Below are 18,414 nucleotides of genomic sequence, written 5' to 3'. Positions count from 1 at the left end.
GTTTTTGATTTATAACATAGTTTAATTGTAACTGTTGAAATGAAATAAATGAATGGAGGGTGTTTGTTTTTATTTTTCAGATTGCAGTCAAGAGTATACAGATTCAACAGGCATAGATTTGCATGAGTTTCTCATTAACACATTAAAGAATAACCCCAGGTAGGTATTTCCTGTGTTAGAGCTGGTATTCCTGCAATTATAGGTGGCAGGTTTTGACTTCCCATAACTGTACACTGTGTTTTATTTGTTCTGGAGATGGTTATGAGGGAAAATGTAAAGGAGGTAGACTGTTAACTGAGAGAAATGCTATAAAAAGTCATCAACTTCTACTCCCTGATCCAGTCACCCATTGCTTAATTTCACTTAACATCTGGTCTTTGTCCTTACCTTCTTGTATACAGCTCTATGTGGTGATTGCAATAATACATTATAACTATTATGGTTGGAGATTTCTATATGGATATAAAATAGCTTTCCTTTAATTGTACTGCACACAATTAAAATCCTGTGCACAGTGCCAAATTCTGTTCTCAGTATTCCCATAGTTGTCATTTGGAACTACAAGCCCGTCTCATCATTAAATTTACCTCTAAACATCTAAGGAAGGATCTGTAACATTTTTATACGTCGTGATTTTTATCCTTCATTTCAATTGGATCTGTTAAATAGGTACCATGTAATTCTGAAGTTATAGGAGAACTTGCATAACCTCTTGTATAGATGATGGAAGGTCCTTCAATTGCTTTATCTGTGCAAAATGAGAAAGTTCAGAAGAACTAAGGAGTGATGGGACTCTGTCAAGCTTAGAAATGTGTGAAATACGCTGGGGAAATTTTTGAATGTTTTTGGCAGGAGAGCATGGAAAAAAAGGAGTATCTGGGACCTTCCAGTTGAAAACAGAGCATTTTGACTGAGAAATACTGTGGCATTGCTTCTTGGGAGCCATAGTTCAAGGGCGTTGTTCTCCGTTGTACTCTCTAACTAGATTGGACATGTCCAGTCTTCTTGCAGCAAATCAATGCCCCGTGGAAGATATGTCTCAGGCAAAATGTTGAAAATTTCTGTGGGTAGCAGCTCTTCTTGTGAAAGAACTAGGTTAGCTGGAAGTCTCATTTTCCATCAAAAAAAGGGGTGAAAAAGGACCAAAGCTATCCATAGCAGTCAGATCTTTCTATGCAACACATTGGTTGCAGCCTGTTGTGGCTGGAAGTGCTTTCAGACCATAGCTGAGCTCAGAGAATAGCAGAACCTGTCGTGTACTTCTGCAAAGCTGCAGCAAAGCAGGCTGCAGTCTTTTCCACATGAGCCAGGGTAAAGCACGTTTCATTTTTAATCAAGATGACTGACAGCGCTTGCAAAATAGCCTTTCAAATGCTGATATATTAATTTTTCCTCTAAAATGCCTATTGATAGTTGATGGTACAATTCCTTGCGTTTCTTTTTGACAGGGACAGAATGATACTCTTGAAAATGGAACAGGAAATTATTGATTTTATTAGTGACAACAAGTAAGTCGAGTTCCACACTTGGTTATTAAGTCATGTGCTTGTGTTGCAATGTGAGTTGTGCGAGGGATTCGCTCATATGGACCACAGTGCTCCTGAGGACTGTTACTGGCACGCTGCAAGAGCAGGCTTTTATTTCCTGACACGTGGTGGTATTGCTTAAAATACGGTAGATGTAAATGAAAACCTTTTGCTTTTCATTGTGTTATAATTGCACTGGCTCCGCTCATTTAGATCTGAAAATATAATTAAAGCTTTTAGTGTAGAGAATAATCAAGGGTGTTATCTCTTGGCTCTTCCTTTGTGCTATATTATTCTAATGCATTGGAAAATAAAACTGAACTTGGGTGGAGGGATTCTTGTTATCATTAGCTCTTTATAATAAAATGTTTCTGCAGCTTTAAAAATGGAGAGTCAGAATAGCCGCAGAGGAAGAAATTATGTTGACGGGAAATAAGCATTTTGTCAGTAATAGAGAAAAAAGGAGTATTTGCCAAACAAGATCTTTCCAGAATCATCCTGCATCTGACCTCTGGGAGAAAGGCACAAAGCTGTTGTCAGTGTCTCAACAAATCTGTAGGTTTGGTTGAGCAGGGAGTGTGTGTGTGTGGGGTGGGGGGGGTCAGCAGATGAGTTCCTCCCAACACACAGAATACTCACTAGGTACCATGAAGCATGAGCTTTGTTTGTCTCAATGTAGCACATGGAAATGCACTTATAGAAATCTTAAAATTAATTCCTTTTTTTTTTTCCCTCCAGCCTTCCTGTAGCAAACATTTATATGTAAATGTGCAATGGAGAAATTTTAAGTTAGATTTCTGTCCACTGAATTATCAAATGTATTGCTATTTTCATTTATTTATAGCTCAGAGGGAAATGTAATTATCAATGCTATTTGTTTTCTTTTTTCCTAGTAATCACTATAAAAAGTTCCCTCAGATGTCTTCGTATCAGAGGATGCTAGTGCACAGAGTGGCAGCTTACTTTGGAATGGATCACAATGTGGATCAGACTGGAAAATCTGTAATTATCAATAAGACCAGCAATACAAGAATGTAAGTATTGCTACTGTTGGGTAACACTGATGTGTTTTTCCTTGTTCCCTTTCACAGTACAAGAGCTGGTTTGTACCATGACTGCGTGGTGTAATTTTTTATATATATATTTTAATTTATTTTTTTAGCAAGAGTGGGTGCTGTTTATTGTTTTCTAGGGTGGAAGGGGAGGACAGGGCTCTCATTGTGAGGTTATATAAGGATATAAGGATATATAAGGAGAAATCAACCTAACTGGTCTATTGCAAGAAACTTATCACACTATCTTGGAATGTTACTTTTCCTGATTCCTTAGTGCTCCCACTTTGCTATGAAAATAATCTCCTTTATGTCACCTGATACCATAGGGCTATATTCCTAAATAACCCAAACGTATTTGGAAGACTGCCTCTTCCCTTTTTCTGGCTCTCCCTGCTTCAAGAATCATTTTCTGTCCAGCCCGATTATTTAGGATATGGTTCCTCTCCACCAGCTGTCACCATTCATTCCCTTTTTTTCTTATCCCCTTCTACTTCCACTATATTTTCTCTTCAAATCTCACTGTTTGACCACAATGTTTTGGTGAAATTTAAATTCCTTCTGATGGTTCAAATGTATTGGAAAATTCCTGGCAGGTTAACCTTGTGCTGGCATGCATTATGTGCTCCTCCATGAACCTGTATAAAGCCAGCAAAAACTTTATACAAAGGTCCCTGGCTAACTCAGCAAAGGTGCAGTAATGTGTCCTTGCCCAATCAGCATCACTTTTTCTACCAAGTGCCTTATGTATATTAAATGTAGCCTTCCTCTCACTCTCTACCTATAAACTACATCATGAAGAGGAAGTAATTACAACTGAATAATGAAGTTTTGGTATCTGGTATTGGAACAGGAAAGACCAGTTTGAAAATTGTGTACTTCCTGTATTCAATTAGTAGGAGAAATGAAAATATTTATTTCATTTATATATCCAGTAGTTAGATGATTTATTTATATCCAGTTGCAGAGAGTATTTTTTTTTAATGTTATTAACTTGTCCTGTAGAAGGGTAGAGGGACTGCCTAATTTTGCAAGATCAAAATCTGAGCCAAACACACTGGTATTTGCTATTTCTCTGAGCCCTAAAAATCCTCCATACGTATGAAGTAAATTTAAGATCATGCACAATATATTTTAGATCCTTTTCATAGGCTATCCTTGAGATACTTGGGATTCTGTAAAACAGCACTGGGGTATTAATGTTTTTAAAGATTTGATTTTCAGAAGTCAAGAGAATTACAGTAGTTCAATAAGACACTCATGCTGAGAAGGCTTAGCCTCAGGGTCTGGTAATACCTGCCCTTGCACAGGGGCTGTATTTGAATAAGAAAAAGCTGGGTATGCAGCAAACTGGTGTTCAGTTTTGAGGTGTAAATAAGGAAAAATTTAGTCTCCTCTTAAACAAAACACATTCAGTCATATTTGAATGCTTTTTAGGCATTCCTCTCTCTTTACAGTTCTCCCTTTTCAGTTCACATCTGTGTCACTGCTGTAGCGTACCAACTGCTGCAGATCTTTCCTCACAGCATTGCCTTCTGCTGGTTGACTTGACAATAGAATATGATCACATTAATATCTGTAAATGCCTTGCTCTGTTGTGTGAGCCATCATCTCAGAGATAGGCAGCACTGGAAGTGCTGTTGGAAATGCTTGCACAGTGCTTCTGGAGAGGACACTGAAGCCTTCTTCAACAGTCAAAGCTTTATCCGCGTGCTCTGGTGAAACTGTGGCTTCATACATGGTGGGAGTGAGCAAGCAAGCCTGTTTGCCAGGCATGAACTGGCATTCTTGTGGGCAAGGTCACCGGGCCCGATGTTGCAGGGGTATAATGGATTGAATGACCCTTTCAACTGCGGTCTTGCAAACTGGAGGTGAGGCCAGAAAAATTGGTTCTGATACCATTCCTGTCTAGATCTTCCAGAAATAAACACAGGGCTTTGCCCCTCTGTTGACTGTGAGTACAGCTGTTTTGTAAGCATCACAGAAGCTGCAGTTTTCTTCCCTCTTCAGTGATTTGGTGGTAGGTAACTGGATTATGTGAAGCTCATAATGCCTTGTGGTGCTTCCAGTGTGTTATTTATATTATTTTGATATTGCCATAAAATAAAGCTTTGTAGAAGTGGCTCTTTCTTTTCATAACTGGAGGAGATGGCATGTTTTTTTTTTTAAATGTCCCTGACTCTGACAGAAAATAGCTTGTTATTATCTATCATGAATAAGGGCTGATGAGATTTTATTATCCGCAGCAAATATTGTGTAAGTTCCACATCTGAAAGAGTCTGATGTGATTTCATGTGTTCTGCATTTCACTACTCTCAGAGGAGACAGTTTTGTGTGGTTCAGAATCAACACCAAATACTGGGAATGTGTTGACTCTATTAATTACTACTTGGACAGTATCCAGAATACTGAAGAATCTGAAGAGCATCTGAAACACTGTTCAGCGTGGTTATGCTGTGCTGTAAGCCTGAACCTTGATAGCTTTATGTGAATTTATGGAGAGGCCCCACAGACAGATGTTCTGAAGATTTGCATTTTGGCAATAAATTATCTCTTTATGGCATGTGGTTTCTAAAGTACTTTAGCTACATACTGTGGAGAGGGAAGAATGGTCCTGCATACTCAAGAATTCGTAAATTCTGTACTGTCTGTGACTTCTGTGGTCGTGTGCCTGTTTGAGAAGAACATATGATTCTGCAGAGTTGCCACGTGGGCTTGAATAAGCACCTTGTGGCATACTTCTTTGGCTGAGTGAGGGTTCGTGTCACATCTCTGCTTAGGCTTGCAGGTGATGGGTTCTTCCCTCGCTCCAGCCAGTGAGGTGCGTTTATTCTGTTCAGCAGAGACCTCCTGTGCTCACTGCTTGCAGGTGCTCGGAGGTACAAGTGTCAAAAGAGTTAATGGTTTTGGGATGAAAAGGCTGTTTGGAAAAATCTGGTACCAATGCTCCCTTAGAGGTGCTGCGGTACAGTCTGTCAAACGGGGGACTGGGCTGTGAATGGACCAGATGGGGGCATTTCAGTCCTTTCATCAAATGGCTGTCTTAGGGCAATGTGTATCCACTTTTATGTACCTGTGCCTGTAAAGTACCTACTTTATGGAGGTTTGGGATTTGAGAAAGTGCTTATTGAAGAGGTTGCAGCTGGAAGGAGGGCTGTGACTTCTCTGGTCATTCTCTGTGCTGCTTTACAGAGAGGAGAAAAATGATGGTAAAAATTCATTAGGACTTAAGTCTCTGGGAGTGCAATACTGTAGCTTTCATGAACTCTCAGTGAGATCTCTCTTAAAAATACAGTCAGACAATAATGGCAATTTAGCAATCGGAAAAGTATTTATAATGAAGAGTTTAAGGTGCCTTTTTTTTGTTAATTTTATTGGAATGTGAACAAGTTATACTGTCTTGAAGATTTTTTTATGAAATGAAATTTTAAAAGACAGTGATGACCTCAACTACCAAAGTGTTTTTTGACCTTAATCAAGTTAAGTCTCTGTACTCTAGCACTTATTACAAGATAGTGGATTTTAAAAACAAATTATCTTTTCATATAATTTTTGAAATTTAAAGTAGGTTAAAAAAAAAAAAGGAGAATGACTTAAAGAAATATATATAATTTTTCATGGTCTCATGTCTTACAAAGTCCTGCCTAACTAAATTATTCCATTTTTGAAATCTTAATCTCAGCACTATACATGAAAAAAATTGATCAGAAAAGGGAGGAAATGTTGTTGTTGTTGTTGTTTTGGTTTTACAGTCAAAGAACTCAAATACTACTTAAAATGAGATATCTGCTTTGTTCAGATGATGCTCTTGTGTCACTGTTCTAATGTATATTTTTCTGTATCTGCCTGTCATCTTTCTAAAGATATACAGAAATGTAAGGGGAACTTAAGACAGTGAAATATGATATAAAGAGAAGTTTGGAATTGAGGCAATGTGTTAGACAGGGCATCCCTGTTTAGAACCAAAAAATGTGTATGTGCCACCTTCTATTCTGTATATTCCTATCAAACAACTGGAAGTACTTCATGTTTTTTTGCAGAACTGTTCGTATTGTTAGATGTATCAGTTCAATCAGATTCATTCATTTTATTATCTATAGATAGGTGGAGAAATGTAGGGGAAGTGCATTTGGTGTACTTGGTAAATGAAAAGGGTTTTCGTTTGGTTGAGATCATCAACCATGTGACAAGCAAGTCTGTACCACAGCCCACACATGCATTCGTGTACTTTTTTATATAAGTGTGAGTGGCAGGGCTCATCAGAATGAGCAGGTGGGATGCTTATGATATGTATGCTGTGTTTAGACATTTTCATATGTTCTGAGGGTGTAACATACCTATTATGAACTTTATACCAATCCTCACATCCTCGATTCTAATTTTTTTTCCTCAAGAACGTTGTGAGTTATAGTCCTTGTGATACTTTGTTTTCTTCCTACTCTCTTAACATAATGTTGGCCCTGTTGGAAGGTGTTTTAGTGCCTTTGAGGTGCATAAAAAACTTCAGGCAATGCTAAGCTGTTATGTGTATTGCAGGGGTTCCTTATGATCTAGAGATGAACTGTATCAGCAGAAGGAGACATAATGTACAGGTTGTTCTTTGAATAACCTATGAGGCCTTCTTGTTTGACACATAATCTGTATTATTCTGCCTCCTTTGTATAAGGGTGGTTTGAATCAGAAGCAGAGAAGAAAAGTTCTCTTTGGGTTTCTGTTGTGTATACACTGACTGATCTTGCTATAGATAACACCTGTGCTAGTAGAGGTGCACTGTGACAATTTCGCCTGCTTAAGAATCTGAACTTTGGTACAGGATCCTACAGACATGTCAATAAAATGGCATTCACTGAACGTGGCAATTTCAATGAGGAATAGTTTGTAGAATTTTTTTTTTACCCTAGGCCTGAAGTGCCAAGAAGACTTCCTTAAGATGCCAAATGTTACAGCCTTTGGAGCATGCAGAAAAGTATGCCTTTCCCCTTGACTGAATAAGGTGTTCAGTTAAATGACTTTAATTTCTTTAAGCGGTTATTTGCTGATGGGAAAGATGGGACATTTTAGCTATAAGAGAGCAGTGACAAATGTATACCTGAACACAAATATCTTTTTTGTAAAACCTCAGTCAAAGCAATTCAGTATTTGCCAGAGCATTTGAAGAACAGTTTTGTTCCCTGCCCTGTTGTAAACTAGAATAGTTATCTGGCAAATGGTTTGCTGCATGGTATTATTCCATCTGTGTTTAAGCACCTTATGCTATTCTTAATTATCGCATGTGTACACAGACCAATGATCTCATGAGAGCAGAATTGCTTTTATGAGCCACACGATGCATGAAAACTTACATGAACACCCTTATTTCTGGTTTTATTTTCATTAGACTCTTGCACTATTTTCTTCGAGGGACTATGGAGTCAGCTCCATTCCTTCATTTCCTGTTGTATTTAACTCTTTCTCATCTTCCCTACAGAATAGTTGCTCCTTGGCTATTAAGAAATAAACAGAAACTGGAAATATCCAGACTTTCACTCTGGTTTACAATTGCTGTTGCTCAGTTGGTGTTACAACATTGTCTGTTGCAAATGTGTAGAGAAATAAAAGGGTGCATAGTAGATGTATGCAACTAAAATGGAGAAACTGTCTGACTGAGAAATAACACTAATATGCGACTAATAATTTAGTAAGAACATTAATAAAAGAATAATGTGTAATAAAAACTATGAGTTTATGTAGCCACATTGTAATGTAACATTTAAGTAACAAATTATGTTTGTTTTCATGGATTTTATTTCTTGACTTTTTTCACACAAAAATAACCTGTTTATTTCAGTCTGGGATTAAATTAGGAACGTGATTAGTTTTTCAGTGCAATAGCAATTATGTTTAGGTTTTAAGAACTCAGTGTCCTGATAGGCATGCTTATGTTTTAGCCTTTACTTCCTTTTTATTCTTTCTCACTGCACTCAGAACTGCAGCCCAGAGCTGGGGAAGGCTTTCACATCCGAGAAGCAGGAGAGAACTTCCCGAAAAATGCTTCAGAAAAGCATTAAAGGGAATTAGACGTTTTCAGTTGAAGTTCAAGAAATGTCTGCCTCCAGCAGTGACCTGAGCCTACTTTTTCTCTGCAGTGCCTCAGCTTATTGTCACAGGAGAGAGCCACATGGAATAATTGCCTTTCTTTTATCCAGTCACATAGTGATTGGAGAAGTAATTCAGGGTGTACACGTGCTAATAACTAGTAGAAATTTTATTAATATCTCACTATTATGCTACAAACATTTGTATCAGACATAAAATTGCTACCTTTCCATAAATGCATTATTTGAGGTTGTGCACATTCATTATTTCGCTACTTGATGCTCATCCTGCAGAGACTGAGCTTTTTTTTTTTGTCCCAGTCTTTCTTTTCCTTTTATTTTTTTTTTTTTTTAATGCTTATTTTCTTCATTTTAATGAATTTGGACAGCCTTTTTTTCTCAGCAAGTATTATGCCATTTTAGTCATAAGACTGTTTTTCATGAAAGATACAAAAGGAAAAACATAAATACTTCGTACATTTGAAGTTGAGCTGAATTTGACCCTTGAGCTGGATTTGACCCTTAAATACTGGCTTCATTCTTACTTCAGTGTAAGCCGTATACTGGGCTCATAGAAATTACTTATTCTCTAAATGAGATGTTAGGGTTAATGAACCAGTTCTAATAGCTCCAATATTAAATTTTCATCTAATGTAATTTATTAAAATTAAATTGTTTATAATTAAGGTGGACATGTGCTTTTTACAGCTGTTCTATACTGTAATGAAATATTAGTTAAGCATTAATCAGAAGACATTTATGGTACTTTTTTTCTCTATTTCTTATCTTTTTAGTCTTTAAAATCACACCACTTTATAGTGTAGGTTTTGTTAAACCTAGAAGGTTATTGTCACCTGCTGTGTGTGGGGAGATGAGAGGTTGGCCAGGAAGAGAATGCTTTGGAATAGCAAGTAGGTAATTTGGTTGAGGGAAGCTCTTTCTTGCATAAGTAATTAATCCTTGTGCTTGTTCAAGCTGTAGTAGGAAAGTGCTCATTAATCAAGATGCTGTTTGGTCATTTATACTTTCAAATTACTGGAGAGGCATCTGGAAGTCCGAGATAGCTCCTGTGCTTTCCTCTGAGGTAACTGTACATCAGTAGTAGGTGAAGAAATGTATTTAAATCTGAGCATTTTAGAAATAAGGTGTTGATAGTTGAGCAAGTAAATTTTAGATGTGGTCTAAACTGGTTTTATGATTGCCTTTTGCTCTTCTGTTGCATGCCTCATTTTTAATGCAGGAAATAGGACACATAGAAATATGAAAAGTATTATGAGTTTCGAGAAATCTTTGCCTTTTTCAGTTGTTTCTTGCTGTTTCCAGGGTAGCCTTGTGAGGCTATTTCTGTCAGTTTATTAAAAACAGGCCCTCTTTTTTAGGCCAGTGATTGTTCAGAGGATGACTTCTGATCCATGAGTCTTCCTGCTGGAGAGGGCAAAAATATTCATGGGTGTGAAGCAGAAGTCAGAACAAGAATTTGTTATGATATTAATGTGCATACATACGGCATTTCAAGAAATAATAGTTTTTTCATTAGCCCATTGGCTTTTAGTGAACCATCTTGCCTTCATCAGTAGACTTCAAATCTTGAATTTGCTTCCTTTTTCTCTCTCTGTTCCTTGTTAATTTTTGAACATCTGAAATAGAAAAGTGTAATTTTAAATAGATCACAGCAGTTATGCAACACTGTAATTTTCAGCCACTTACAGAATATGCCCCATCCTTAAAATCAGATATTAATGAATTCCGTAATAATCTATGCTACCACTTTTGAGGCTCTATTAGCTGGAAATAAATTGGCACTGTGCAAGATGTTCAGTCTTTTTAGACACCCTGAATATCAAGAATTAAATCCAATTGAGGAGAGTAAGCAGGGTAAGCAGGTCCCTCAGTAAAGAAATAATCTTAGTTTGATCACAGGAGGACACTTTAAAGCTCCTAAAATGGTCCCTGCCTAAGAGAGGACATAATGCTTCTGCCCTGTCTAGCAGAAGGGGTGATATTTGCACAGGCTTCTCCCCTGTTTTCAAAGTCCATCTTCTGGCCCCCAAATACTTGGCAAAATATTGAAGTTTGTACTCAAGCAGACACTGAGGGAGTCAAGAGGTACTGTGTTTTGGATCCATGTCTTCAAACAGGATGGTTTTCTGGAATTAAGTTTTAGGAAAGCTTATCGGAGTCATGAGTTTTGCAATGGTACCTCAACATTGAATCAGGTTCTTTAAGTACTATATGCTTTGAAATCCTTCAGGAACTGACCCTCTGCCCTCTGCTTGGTCCACACACAGAACAACTTGGCATGGAAAAGATTCAGTGTACATCCTGCAGCCTTCAGCTTCACTGTGTTTTTTTGTAATAAGAAACACTACTGGTGCCAGCCCCACTGAAGTCGGGGGCTGAAGTCAACCCCAATTAGAGGGGGAGAATGCCTGTGAAAATAACTTGTGACTTTCCACATCCCTGTTTAATAATAAATACAGAACATGTTTAGGGTCCAGCTGCTGCTCTGAAAAAAGTATTAAAGAGTATAGTCTTAAACTGGGGAAAATTTAGCATTTGTTATTTGAGGGTTTTTTTCCCCCTGTGCCACAGAGAAGACAGCACCTTGAAGAACTGTCTTGTACTGGGTTGATTTTTCTTTAAGGTTTTTAATGTGCTTTTACCATCATATCAGAAGTTCTTAGTGACTCATATGATAAAAGCAGCAATCTGTTAATGAGGCATTTACCTTCAAATGCTTGCAATGCCATTTTGAGTGGTTTTAAGTATTAAGTTGTGATAATATAACTGCACTGTGCTTTAACAATTATCTGTATTTAAATTCCCACTCTAGCTTTTTGAAACTGTATTTTAGCATCCATCAACCCTTAAATACTTGAAATCTATTTGAAGGGTGTAATTTCAGGCTCTCATTCTTGAAAAACGTTGTTCTGAGAGAATTTAATCAAATAATTTAACCTGTAGGGCTGGAGTTCTGCCTTTTTCATTAAGTTGGGGGCTTTTGACAATGATAATATTTGCTGCCAAGTTCTGTAAATTCTCAAACTCTCAGAATACATTCCTATGCCTCTATTATCAAAACAGACATTGGTAGTGCAAATAATAGAGTTTTGGCCATAGAGGTAAAGCAAAGAGACAGTAATGCTTACGTAGTTTTATTGGGGTAGTAGTGCAGAGTCCTAGGAGAGCCTTCAACCTAAAACCAAAAAAAAACACACAGCGGGCAGATGTAGTAGGTATTCACAAACTAGAACAGCAAGAAAGGCCACCATACTGTGTCACAGCATGGCTTCAGAATAGAGGCTAACATGATGTTGGACTGAGCAGTCAGTTTAATTAAAGACAAGTGCAAATTACAGGAAAACAATGTTAAACCATCAGAACACCTGCATAAGAGTGCCCTAAATCTTCACAACTTCTCTGAATCCTGTCAGCAGCAGTACTTCTCTCTGGCTTCTACCATCCCATTGCTCTCTTGATGGCATCCTTGTGTAAGATCATTTTTGTTGGTTATTCATTTTGTTTGCCAGATGACAATTCTGCTAGTACCTTGGGTGCTGTTTTTCCTGTCCTTAGCCCCGTTACCCTACCTATTTTTGACTTTGTGTTGCCACTTATTCAGGAGAAGAATATTAACATGCTGTTCCCTGTTACGTGCATTAAATGAACATTGGATTGCAAATGCAGAGTTCAGTTTTTTTGGCTCCTGCATACCACAGCGATCTCCCCTTTTGAACTTGCATTCCTGTATTTTGTTCTTTCAGACAGCTGCTTGGCTTTTGCAGATGATATACACTACAGCACTTGCTAGATTTTTTAGCTACATCAGGTGCTGTACTGCCAAACCCATCTTTTCCACACATGGTGAGGTTGTTGCTTCTTCTGAAAGACGTCTTGCAACAGCCTGTGTGCTGCGGTGCTGTCAGAAACATATGCCTCATAATAAAGATTTATGTGCTGTGTATAAGTCAGCCCTGACAATACCAGACTGTTTGTGTGCTCTGCTAATGCAGTGACTGAGTCTGCAGAACTGTAACATTCAGAGCTCATGCTTGTCTCTTTCCATTTGTCCTTTTGGTGTGGTATCTGTGTTTCCTGATTTTTAGCCAGTAATTTTTAATAAGCTAATTAACTTATTTTAAATGAGTGCAGATTTTTTCCCCACAGTATTTCATTTCTTATCTCCTCTCCAAATAGAGGTCTATGAAACTGCATTAGTTGGCTTGGCAGACTCAAGGAAATACCGTTCCTTCCTTAGTCATGTATCCTAATAGCTATTACCATTTTGCAATATGTTTTTAAAATCTGTAATTTAATTAAATAGGGGATACCTGGTTAAGGTAGTTAGAGTTTGCGGTTTTTTCCTTACTACTTACAAGAGTTGACTCAGAATCAAAAGCATTAAATGAGCATGTAATGGGGAATTCTCATGAAGGAGTCCATGTAAAAAAATATGCCTGAGGTGTGAAGTCTGCTTTCTGTCATCCAGAGATAAATTGAGAAGAACTCAAGTGAATGGAAGTAGCTCACATTAAAATCACTGTAATGATAGTAGGAAAAGAAAAATCACATAATGCTATCAAAAACCTTTTTTTTTTTTACTTTTTGACACACAGAAATATTTTGCTACTTATTCCATATTTCCCATTTCTGAAATATAGACTTCACTGTAAGCAATGAGTTCAAAAAGTGCCTTTGGGACCTTGCTTAAGTAAGGGCTGCAGATGGCTTTTAAAGAACTATAAAATCAGAAGGGCAAATGGTAATGGCCAACTTGCAAAAGAAAGAACAGACACAAAGACCACCTAAAAGGTATGGATTTGTTACTATATATCTGACTCAGTGTTTCAAAAAATGACAGCATGGTTAAGGTTGGAAGGAATCTCTGGAGGTTGACTTGTCTAACCCAGCCCTGCTCAAGCAGCACCACCTGGACCCAGTTGCCCAAGACGATATCCAGGACCATACCAAGGATAGAGACTCCACCACCTGTCTGGGCAACCTGTGCCAGTGCTTGGTCACCCTCACAATGAAATTATTCCGAGCACAGAAATAAGTTCCACCCATATCTTCAAATGGTTTCTCGACACAAAAATGAGACTGAAAGAGTTGAAATGATCATTGGCTACCTGAGGAGGAGCACAGCCACGAGAAATGAGAAAATTGCTGTGAGATTTTACCTGGGTACTCTCCCCAGGTCTGGACCTGATATTGCACAGAAGTATGTAGAAATGTTCCTGAATCAGGAAAAAAACTGGATAGTAGAGCTAATGGTGCCCGTTACATATTGTGTCTGGTCATTGGGTAAACTGATCACTTGCCAAAAAGTTATCTCTTTTCACTGTGAAAGAAAAGAGATTAGGAAAAGGTTTCCAAAGATTTTTAGTGATGGGAGCAGACTTTGCAGAAGTTTGCAGGTGCTCAGAGAATTTTGGGAAGCTTTTCATGGTGAAATGTTTGGGTGCTGCAGGACACCTACTGAAGTTGGCTCCCTGAAGGAGAGAGAAGGGGGGCCAGAAGGGGGGTAAGCAGCTACCTGAGAGTGCGTGCCCAAGAGCACTAACTCTTGGGCTTTAACCTTTGTAACGCCTGATGAAAAGCTTTACAGGGAAGGAAGAAATGTGCTGTGTGTTTTCTTCTGAACCACGTTGCCAGAAAGATGACTAACTGAGCTACCTGACAACTTTTAGGAAATATGAAATGAGTTCATCTGCGATTGTAGTTTTGTGAAGCTGCATTTTCAGGGCACAGATGTTTTGCTTCCACCCATACCATCAAGCAATAAAAATCTGGATGATCAAAAGGTTATATTAAATAAAACCCAAACAAAAAAAGAAACACCCCAGACTTTACATCTTTTTAGCCTGTGTGCTTTCCCCTTCCCTTAATGTTGGTTTCTGAGCCTTTAAGATATAACTGGGTCATAGTTTTTGGTTTCTCAGTAGAGTCCCCAAATTACAAAAATCCTATTGACCTAAAAGTTTCTTCTGGAGTAGTAGGGCTTGAGATTCTCAAATGATGCCCTGATTCCAGGCATGGGGGATAAGTGGAGTACTGAATGGGCTAAATGAAATCCTGTCATACAGGTACGCAGCACTCCTTGTACACGTGCATTTGCATGCCCTTTTCCTTGCACATGACTGTTACCAAGTACATGGAGGTGGCCACGGTAAACCCACAAATTACAGGGGTTTTTTATTTGTTTGCTTGTTTGTAGTTTTGTTTGTTTGTTATTTGAAAGATCCCTAAATAGGGAAGAGTACTTGAGTTAGCTGTAAGGCCTTCAGAAGTTCTCAGTGTCTCTTCAAAAAGAGAAATCCCATTTTTTAAAATTAAGCTGAGGTTTAGTTAGGATTTGAAGATGTAATCTGGGTATCCAGTGTGGCAATAGTGAATAAGTTCCTGATTCTTTTTAATGGCTTTGTAACAGTAATTGTAAACCATGCTTTGACTACAGTAAGATCTTAATGTATGCCACTAAATAATCTTGATAAATTCGCTTCCTTACGTGCATAAACACAATTTTATATATTGTACTGGATGCTACTGGCAATATCAGCTAAAAAATCTCAGAAGAGTTAATAATTTAGGACTCGCATGAGATGAATTCACTGTATCTGCTGTATTACTGTAATTATATACTGTGTAGTATATTGACACTACACTGCATCTTACGCAAAATTGCATATTAATTTCTTCGTTTTTAAGCAGATTGACCTGCAAATTCATAAACTAATGTCACAGATTTCCCCGGAATAACCACAAGGTCTCTGCTTCCTTACAGAAAATGCATAATACTGTTACAGGGAACTTTAAAGCTGGGAATGTAGAGCTTGCACTGACTTCCACTTCCATCAGGGGAGCAGACCCAAACCTTTGCAGAGATATCTTTAAAATAGTCTACATTTCTTTTGACTAATGATTTTTAGTGTTTGAGGGAGGCCTGCAGGTTGTCATACCTGAAGAAATTTGTTGCTGTGGTACCCTATTTCTCATTTGACAGCCTTCCCTCTGCCTTTGCATCCTTATTAACTGAGCTGATCATGCTCTTTGCAGCCTCACTGGTAACAATGACCCAGAGCTACAGTGACAACTGGGAGGAGAGGACCTTCTCATGGTGCTGATAATACCCCAGTGCTTCGTAGTGCTCTGCACATTCGCAGAGTCTCTCTGCCCAAGCAAATTTCTTTTCACAACCGAAGACTAATCACCTACTGGGCTTGGAGATTAATTTTATTAACAGGCACATAATGAATCATTAGCTTTGACTTGTGGCTTGATCTCATGCTACTCCTATTCTCTTATGACAAGTGGAAACATTTTATAATTAGTAAATGAAGTGAAAATGGGATTTAATAATGAATTATGAAGTATGAAAATCATGTTGTTGTTTAAATAAGTTAGTAGTTGGAGGAGGCGTTTTTTTCGAATTGTGTTTTCAAGCTTTTTCTCTCTAGTTTTTGATTAATTTTTTTCTCAGCATTTTAAAATCATTTATTTATTATGCTTGGTATGTAGTTTATTAGTTGCTCACCAGATAATTTACACCTCTAAATTTTACATTGATAGTACAATTGCAGAAATTTTGTTTGTGCTTTAGAATGTAAAACCAGAAAAATAACAATCCTCAGATAGTTCTGTCAAAGCAGAATATTTAAGCGAATGAATCTTCATTTCTGGCTGTGCAGGCATAGTGCTCATTAATGGGAGCAAAGGGAGAGCAACCCACCTAGCAATCCATTAATGGGGCTTTTTAGCCTTTCTGTTTATAAGGAAACATAATGAATGACCCATTAGGTTAGAAAATTATGCAGAGAGCCATGGTCCTCTGGGTTTTCCCAAAAGAAGGCTAGCAGGGCATCCAGAGAGTCTGCTGACTTGGGCCCTATATGTTAGTCCTAGCAGCTACGGATGGTGGACAAAGGTTTATTGAATTGTCAAACTATGTGGAAATGGGGACTGTATGTTTTGTCACTTTGTCACAAAAATGCAAATTGTGAGCAGAAGTGGGAATCCTCTAAATTAATAGAGAAAAAGAGGCAGGATAGCTGGTGTCTGTTAATATTGAATTCCTTACAGTTTATTACAAATGTTTTCTGCACATCTGACAATGATTTGATATGGACTGCAATTATGGCATGAATATGTGCTCTACTTTAATTTGAAATCCATAATGCTGTAACAACAAAATGGTGGCTTATTTACACATCTGGTTTAATTTTCTGTTGTGAAATAAGATGAGGCTGAGGTTTTTCTTCTAAAGTTTGTAGAGGACTTCTTTTTACAGAATCACTGACTTCTTTAAATTCTACCTTTTGAGTTCTTTCCCATTGCTCTGTTAATGCCAGTGAAAGCTTGTTGTCCTGTTTGTGTAGCTCTCTAGACATGAGCTCTTCCTACCAGTACTGATGTTGGCAGCTCTTTCAGCATATTGCATAAGGCTTGTGTTCCTTGATAGATGTATTGTTTTTAAAACAGTTTGTGCATTAGCAGCCCCTCAGTTGAGTGATAGCAGTGTATGAATCTTAGCTCAGTACGTGAGGCCATTGGTCACCCTATCGATGTTGGTTGAACAGAAAAAATTACAGGTTTGGCTCTGGGAGTGGTGCAGGCCAGAATGTTATTTATTGACAGCTACGAGGCATTGGCAGTGACCAACTCAGTTGCAAAAGTTGCTTCTTAAAATTCTCTTTCTGCACAGGGTGAGGGGATATATGATTCTGTTTTTTGTACAAGGTGAGAACATGGAACAGCATCATACCACCTTACAAACCTGAAAATGTTAAGCTTTTAACCAGTGGGGCTTGGCTTTTAAAATAAATGAAAAAATGTCTGTATGAATTTAAATCAGTGAATTGATTGATACTCTTATGATTGTTCTGGAGTATTTTTCTCACATAATGCTGATGAGGTAAAATTTAGTTTAAGCAAAACATCACTAGTCCCTCCCTTTACTGGTTTTGCTTATTAAGAGTGAGGAAACTCTTGAGTGTTTTGTTTTTTAAAATTTCTACCATTTTTTTCCTTACTTATAAAGATGGACAGGCTTCACTAAGTGGCAGTGTTGCCGGAGGTCCAAGCTACTGAAGGAAGCAAATTAACATACAGTATGGTAATTTGTTTTCCCTGTCCTTCAGTCACAGTGAGGAGAGTCTAAATATTTCAGTGACTGAGACTTTGGATTCCCATTCCTTGCTACACAACAACAACAAAAGCTATTTATAGCAATAACAGTTAGCAGCGATACAGCAGCCTCAGACAGCTATGGGCAGCATCTCATCATGACTGCAAATGTTAACTGCTTTTGCACTGAATGCCTCTGTGAAAACAAAGAGCACTGAGAAATAAAGATCAAAGCAAAACCAAAAGAAAGATTTTTTTATTGCTATGTTTTACTTTGCTGGCAGACCAGAGCAAAGGTTTTCTGAACATTTAAAAGATGAAAAAGGTGAAGAATCCCAGAAGCGATTTATCTTGAAGCGAGATAACTCTAGTATTGATAAAGAAGACAATCAGGTTGGTTCTCGGTTCGAGAGTTGCTGAAATTTGTTCTGTTTTTGAAGGTGGGCTGACTGATGTTATTGTTGTTCTTTTGTTGTTGCTCTCCTCCTCCCCTGCCCTCCTGCCCCCTCCCTGCCTCCTTTGGCATACGTACCACCAAGGGTGGCATCAAGCCCCGGCGTGACCGCTTCAGCCGCTTCAGTGTGGGGTTGCATGGGTGGTTTGCTTGGCGCAGGACTTGCTGCATGCCACGGGAGGGGG

General features: G+C 38.2%; 1 protein-coding gene across 16 annotated transcripts in view; it reads left to right on the top strand.

The window, feature by feature from the left end:
- ARPP21 (cAMP regulated phosphoprotein 21) overlaps positions 1-18,414 on the top strand; it is a 196,840-nt gene that overhangs the window by 100,034 nt on the left and 78,392 nt on the right. For 15 of the 16 annotated variants that reach the window (XM_027656000.1, XM_027656005.1, XM_027656004.1 and 12 more), the window contains 4 exons: positions 81-159; positions 1,449-1,508; positions 2,420-2,560; positions 18,060-18,168. In XM_027656000.1, coding sequence (XP_027511801.1) covers positions 81-159; positions 1,449-1,508; positions 2,420-2,560; positions 18,060-18,168 — 389 coding nt within the window. The remainder of the gene's footprint in view (positions 1-80; positions 160-1,448; positions 1,509-2,419; positions 2,561-18,059; positions 18,169-18,414) is intronic. The other variant, XM_027656006.1, reaches the window with a different exon arrangement.

The sequence above is a fragment of the Corapipo altera genome, unplaced genomic scaffold, assembly GCF_003945725.1.
Source record: "Corapipo altera isolate COAL_440 unplaced genomic scaffold, ASM394572v1 59, whole genome shotgun sequence".
Lineage (NCBI taxonomy): Eukaryota > Metazoa > Chordata > Aves > Passeriformes > Pipridae > Corapipo > Corapipo altera.
The sequence above is the reverse complement of the archived record's forward strand: the minus strand, read 5'-3'. Positions and strand labels throughout refer to the sequence as shown.